This window comes from Fringilla coelebs (assembly GCF_963513975.1).
Source record: "Fringilla coelebs genome assembly, chromosome: 22".
NCBI lineage: Eukaryota > Metazoa > Chordata > Aves > Passeriformes > Fringillidae > Fringilla > Fringilla coelebs.
This window is the reverse complement of record NC_140048.1, coordinates 8,729,453-8,735,799: the sequence shown is the minus strand read 5'-3', so window position 1 is coordinate 8,735,799 and position 6,347 is coordinate 8,729,453. Positions and strand designations below refer to the sequence as shown.

The 6,347-nt window shown below is 51.5% G+C and overlaps 1 protein-coding gene across 1 annotated transcript in view; it reads right to left on the bottom strand.

The window, feature by feature from the left end:
* Positions 1-3,449: 3,449 nt before the first annotated feature.
* ACAP3 (ArfGAP with coiled-coil, ankyrin repeat and PH domains 3) overlaps positions 3,450-6,347 on the bottom strand; it is a gene marked incomplete at its 5' end in the record, with an annotated part of 47,153 nt that continues 44,255 nt past the window's right edge. The window contains 3 exons of the mRNA XM_084220257.1: positions 3,450-4,131; positions 4,937-5,047; positions 5,893-6,002. Of these exons, the coding sequence (XP_084076383.1) occupies positions 3,984-4,131; positions 4,937-5,047; positions 5,893-6,002 (369 nt within the window). The 3' untranslated portion in view covers positions 3,450-3,983. The remainder of the gene's footprint in view (positions 4,132-4,936; positions 5,048-5,892; positions 6,003-6,347) is intronic.

The window sequence follows — 6,347 nt, the reverse complement described above, 5'->3', positions numbered from 1 at the left end:
AAAATTTTTGCAGTTCCTGCTCCTGGTTTTGATATTTCCTGATGGTTTTGATGTTCCTGATCTCTCAGTGCCAGAATCCTCCCTCCAGTTCTCTCCTGGAAGCTGCAAGATGATTAATTAATGATGATTAATCAATTAATTAGATGATCTCAGAGGGATTTTCTGTTTGATGCCCAGCTCAGCTTCTCACACCTGGATTTTTGGTTAAAGGCATCAAATCTTCCAATCCCATTTTTTAAAAAATTTATTTTTTCCTTTCAAATGCTCCAAGAAATTTCCCAGCTCAGAGGCAGCAAGGCTGAAAGAACCTGAAAAAACCCTGGAATGTTGAAAATCCCAGCTGGAATCAGAGATCCAAACCCAGACTGGATCCAAGTCCAGGCACTTGGGTCAAACAAAGAGAGAAAAATTCCCCCAGATCCCAAAAATTCCCAAAAATTCCCAAGGATGGAGGGTCCTGGTGGCTGAGGGGTTTTAACTTTTAATTTCCTCCTGTTTGAGGTGGTTAAATCCAAGAGAAATCACTCACACCTCCTTGGAAAAATAAAAATGAATAAAATAGAAAAAAAAACCAATTTAGGGCATCAAATCTTCCAACCAGACAAATCCAGCTGCGTTTCAGGCAGGAAAAAACCAACAAAAAGTTCATTTTTTCATCTTCTCAGAGCCTGGAAATGCTCAAATTTCAATTTGAAAATAGAAATTGAATTTTCTCAGCGCTTTCCCACTCCCCCCTCTGAAATTTGGGGCCCAAACCCCCCCAGGAGAAATAAAAACCCAAGAGACACAGAGAAATTTTTGGTTTGGGGACTGCAGGGTGTTGGGTTTATCTCAAATTTGAGGCTTTGAATCCGTGAAGGGAACACAAAAGGGAAAAAGGGGGGGAAAGGAAGGAAAATCAGGATGGAAGGGGAAAAAAAAAAAATAAAAAGGCAATTTTGGAAAAATATTCCCTACAAAGTCTACGGAAAAAATCCTGACATCAAATACAGACCAACTGTATTGAATAAAAATTGCACTAGTCCTCTGGGCACATCAATAATAAGAATAAATTAAATACTTAAACAATTCCACTGATTAAAAAAGACAGCACAAAACCCATAACAAAAGAACATAAAACCCCCCAAAATACTGTCAGGTAGGAAAAGTGCACCAAAAGTCGCTTTTATACATCGACTCTAGAGATTGAAAGTACCAATACATGTTCAATAAATCCATTGTCTCGCTGCTCTTGGCATCAATATTTACATGATTTTTTGTTTTTGTTCCAACTTCATCTGTTTCAGCAGTGAGTTTGAGCTTCCAGGGTGCAGCTGGCCAGGATTTGTGGCCAGAATTCCCAGAATAAAAAGTGAAATCAAACGACCCAAAAAGTGGAAGCCGTGGTTTTTCCTCCAAAGGATCAGTGGGGTTTTGAACTCCTCCTAAAAAAGGTGGGAAAAGCAGGGGGGGGGGTCTGAAAATCAGTTTGGAGTTTCTGTACAGGGTAAAAAATTCAGATTATGGTCGTGCTGAAATCCACGAGCAGAGCAGAGGGAGAAATTGTCCTGGTGAAAATTGGAAAGTGGAAAAAATGGGGAAAATTCTCCTTTGCTCTCAGGAGTGAAGAAATTCTCCTTTGCTGTCAAATGTGAAAATTCTCAGCTCTCAAATGTGCAAATTCTCCACTTTCAGATGGTGAAAATTCTTCTCCTTTGCTCTTAAATGGTGAAATTTCTCCTTTGCTCTCAAGAGTGAAGAAATTCTCCTTGTTTCTCAAATGGGGAAAATTCTCAACTCTCAAATGTGCAAACTCTCCTTTTTTCTCAAATGGTGAAAATTCTCTACTTTCAAATATTGAAAATTCTTCTCCTTTGCTCTTAAATGGTGAAAATTCTCCTCCACTTTTAAATGGTGAAAATTCTCCACTCTCAAATGATGAAATTTCTCCTTTGCTCTCAAATGGTGGAAATTCTCCTTTGCTCTCAAGAATGAAGAAATTCTCCCATTTTTCTCAAATGGTGAAAATTCTCCCCTTCCAAATGGAGAAAATTTTCCTTTGCTCTGAAATGGTGAAAATTCTCCTCCATTTTCAAATGATGAAAATTCTCCTTTGCTCTCAAGAGTGAAGAAATTCTCCTTTTTTCTCAAATGGGGAAAATCCTTCTCCTTCACTCTCAAATGATGAAATTTCTCCTTTGCTCTCAATTGGGGAAAATTCTCCTTTGCTCTCCAATGTGAAAATTCTTCACTCTCAAATGGGGAAAATTCTTCTTTGCTCTCCAATATGAAAATTCTCTTTTCTCTCAAGAGCTCTGGAGGACCTGAAGGGATTTGCAGGCTCGAGGGGGAATCAGCACCAGGAGCTGCCTCAGAGATGGGGACAGCTCAGATGGGGGGACTGGGGAGGGAATTCCCTGCAGGATGGGCCAGCCCCAGGCTGGGATCAGAGCAGGATTTGGGATTTGGGGTCCTGGAGGGGTCTGGGGGGTCCTGCTGGAGGCAGGCTGGGGTTTAGGGTGGGTTTGGGAGGACGATCAGCACCTAAGCCCATCCTAACTGTGCCAGGAGCAGCCAGGACTGGGATCCAAAATCCTGACAAATCCTGTCCTCAAATCCTGTCCCCAAATCCTGACAAACCCTGGTGCCAGCTGCAGCTGGGGACATTGGGGAAGGCTCCAGAGCTCCCTGAGCCCTCCCAGGACAGGATGGGACAGCAGCAAAGCTCCAAGGAGAGCCACACTCCCTCACTGCAGCCCAGAGAGGAAAAAAAGGAGAAAACCCCAAAATTCTGGGGAGCTGCAGAGCTGCTGCAGCAGGTGGGGGAGCACAGAGGGGATTCCTGCAGGTGGAATTCTCTGCCTGGAGACCTGCAGGGAACCCAGAGGAGGCAAATTCCCATCCCTGGGTGGGATCGGAAGATTGGACGTGGTTTGGTTGGGGTGTGGGGTGGGCTCCAGGGTCTTGAGGGTGACTTCCAGCCTGGGGATTCTGGAAAATGGGATCTGGAACAATGGGATAATGGGATCTGGGACAATGGGACAATGGGATTCTGTGAAATCCCACCCAGCAGCTGGAGCTGGTTCCCCTCCCTGCCCCGAGCCCATCGCCAGCGACAGGGATCAGCGCTGCTGCTTCCAGGAATTCCAGTGGGATTGGAACCCTCCTGGGAATTCCAGTGGGGTGGAAGCAGGGCAGCCATGGCTTTGAGCAGCCCAGCACCCGGGGCAGCAGTCAAGGGGAGCGTGGCTGGGTTGGTGTGAGAGCAGCGACGGGCGAGGAGCCGGAGATCCTGATCTGATCCTGATCCCAGTCCTGGTCCTGATCCTGATCCCAGTCCTGGATCCTGGTCCTGATCCCAGTCCTGGATCCTGGTCCTGATCCCAGTCCTGGATCCTGGTCCTGATCCCAGTCCTGGATCCTGGTCCTGATCCCAGTCCTGGATCCTGGTCCCAGTCCCCCCAGGCCTCTGGAGCACCCCTGCCCCACAGCAGCCTGGAGGGCACCTCAGGCTCCTCCCAGGGCAGAGCCGGCTCCAGCCACGATCCCTGCCAGAATTCCAAGCCGGTTCTTCAGGGACAGCTCTGTCTGCTCCTGGTGTTGGTGGCTCTCTCCTGGCCACAGAAGGTTTTTCCTCTTCTTCTCTTTTTGATTTTTTTTCCTTCTTTTGTTTTTTTTTTTGTACGTTTGTTTTGTTTTTTGTTGTTTTTTTAACCTCTAAACTCATCTCCCACACACTCCATCCCACATGCCACAATCCGTGGTCACACCCTGGGATGCTCCTACTCCAAAAAAACCCTCAAAAAAAAAAAAAAAAAATCAAAAATCAACCATCCAGTAGTCAAGCATGAGAACTCAAACCCCACAAGGAAAAACCCCCTGAGGGCAGCTCCACCCTCGGGGTGCGGGCATCACAACCAGACCAACCAGCAGGGAAAACACCGAATCTCCGAGGGTGGGGCTGCGCGGGGACCCCGCCCGGCCCGGGGGGCGCGGGGCTGTCCCTAACACTCGTCGATGTTGAGGCTGATGAACTCCTGGATGCATTTCCTGTACTGCAGCTCCGTGGGGCTGTTGCTGGGGTACTGCCCGGGCTGCCCCAGCGGCCCCTCTGCCTCCCGCATCTCCTCGTTCATCCGCGCCAGGCGCAGCCTGCGGGGCACGGAGGGGAAGGGAGGGGAAGGGAGGGGCAGGGAGGGGAGGGCTCGGTTATTCCTGCCCCTGCTGGTTCCCGCTGTTTCCCGGTGTTCCCGGTATTCCCCAGTCTTTCCCAACGTTGCCCAGTCCCCAGTCAGTGTTTCCCAGTGTTTCTGGGTGTTTCCCAGTCTCTCCCAGTCTTTCCCTGTTCCCAGGCAGCGTTTCCCGGTGTTCCCAGTATTCCCCAGTCTTTCCCAGTCCCCAGGCAGCAGATCCTGGTGTTCTCAGTACTTCCCAGTCCCCAGGCAGTGTTTCCCACTATTTTCCAGCCTCTCCCAGTACTTCCCAGTGTTTCCCAGTCTGTACCAGTACCCAGGCAGTGTTTCCCAGTCTCTCCCAGTCCGTCCCAGTCCCCAGGCCGTGTTTCCCGGTGTTCCCAGTATTCCCCAGTGTTTCCCAATACTGCCCAGTCCCCAAGCAGTGTTTCCCAGTGTTTCTGGCTGTTTCCCAGTGTTCCCAGTATTCCCCAGTCCCCAGGCAGCAGTTCCTGGTGTTCTCAGCACTTCCCATTCCCCAGGCAGTGTTTCCCACTGTTTCCCAGTCTCTCCCAGTACTTCCCAGTGTTTCCCAGCCCCCAGGCAGTGTTTCCCAGTCTCTCCCAGTCCCCAGGCAGCATTTCCTGGGATTCCCAGTATTCCCCAGTGTTTCTCAATGTTGCCCAGTCCCCAGGCAGTGTTCCCCAGTCCCCCCCAGTGTTCCCCAGTCCCTCCCAGTGTTCCCCAGTCCCTCCCAGCCCTGCCAGCCCCGGGGTGGCCCTCACAGGGTGACGATGTCGGCGTTGGCCGCGCTCACGGCGATGCTCAGCGGGTCCTGCCCGTCCGCGTCCGGGGCGTGCTGGGTGGCACCGCGCTTCAGGAACAGGCACACCTGCCTGGGGAACAGGGAATCACAGAATTCCTGAGGAATTCCTGAGGAATTCCAGCCCCAGCCTCAGGAACAGGCACACCTGCCTGGGGAACAGGGAATCACAGAATTCCTGAGGAATTCCTGAGGAATTCCAGCCCCAGCTTCAGGAACAGGCACACCTGCCTGGGGAACAGGGAATCACACCATTCCTGAATTCCCTAATTTCCAAATTCCAGCCCCAGCTTCAGGAACAGGCACACCTGCCTGGGGAACAGGGAATCACACCATTCCTGAATTCCCTAATTCCAGCCCTGTCCTTCAGGAACAGGCACACCTGCCTGCGGAACAGGGAGCCTCAGGAAAGGAATTCCAGAGGCAAAGAATTTCAGCTCCAGGGACCAGAATTCCAGAGGCACACAATTCCAGCTCATCATCCTTATCCCAGCTTGTTCCAACCTGCCCTTGGGCACCTCCAGGGATGGGGCGGCCTCAGATTCGCAGGGAATTCCATTCCAGCCACAAATCCTCAGGGAATCCCATCCCAGCCCCTCCCCAGCCACAAATCCTCAGGGAATCCCATCTTGGCCCTTCCCCAGGCACAAATCCTCAGGGAATTCCATCCAAGCCACAAATCCTCAGGGAATCCCATCCCGGCCCCTCCCCAGGCACAAATCCTCAGGGAATTCCATTCCAGCCACAAATTCCCTGGGAATTCCACCCAGGGGAAGATCCCACTCCAGTCTCCCCCCTCACCCCGCCCCGTGCCAGCCCCGAGCCGTTCCCCACGCCCCCAGTCCGCATTTCCCAGCTGGATCCCGCGGATCCCGAGGTTGTGCCCGGCATTCCCGGCGGGAAGCGGGGCTGGCTCACCCGGTGTGCCCCAGCAGGGTGGCGTGGTGCAGCGGCGCCCGGCCCCGCGCGTCCCGCTGGTTGACGTCGGCCCCGTTCTGCAGCAGGAACTCGCAGGCCAGCAGGGAGCCCTGGGAAAGGGGGAAAATGGGGGGGAAAATGGGAATTTCCACTCGGTTCAGCCAGGTTGGACACTTCCCAAAGGGAATTTCCACCTCAGTTCAGCCAGGCCCAATTCCCAAAGGGAATTCCCACATCCATTCAGCCAGACTAGACAAGTCCCAAAGGGAATTTCCACCTCAATTCAGCCATACCAGGCAGCTCCCAGAGGGAATTCCCACTCCATGTCACCCAGACCCAATTCCCAGAGGGAATTCCCACTCCATTTCACCCAGACCCAATTCCCAGAGGGAATTCCCACTCCATGTCATCCAGACCCAATTCCCAAAGGGAATTCCCACTCCATTTCAATCAGA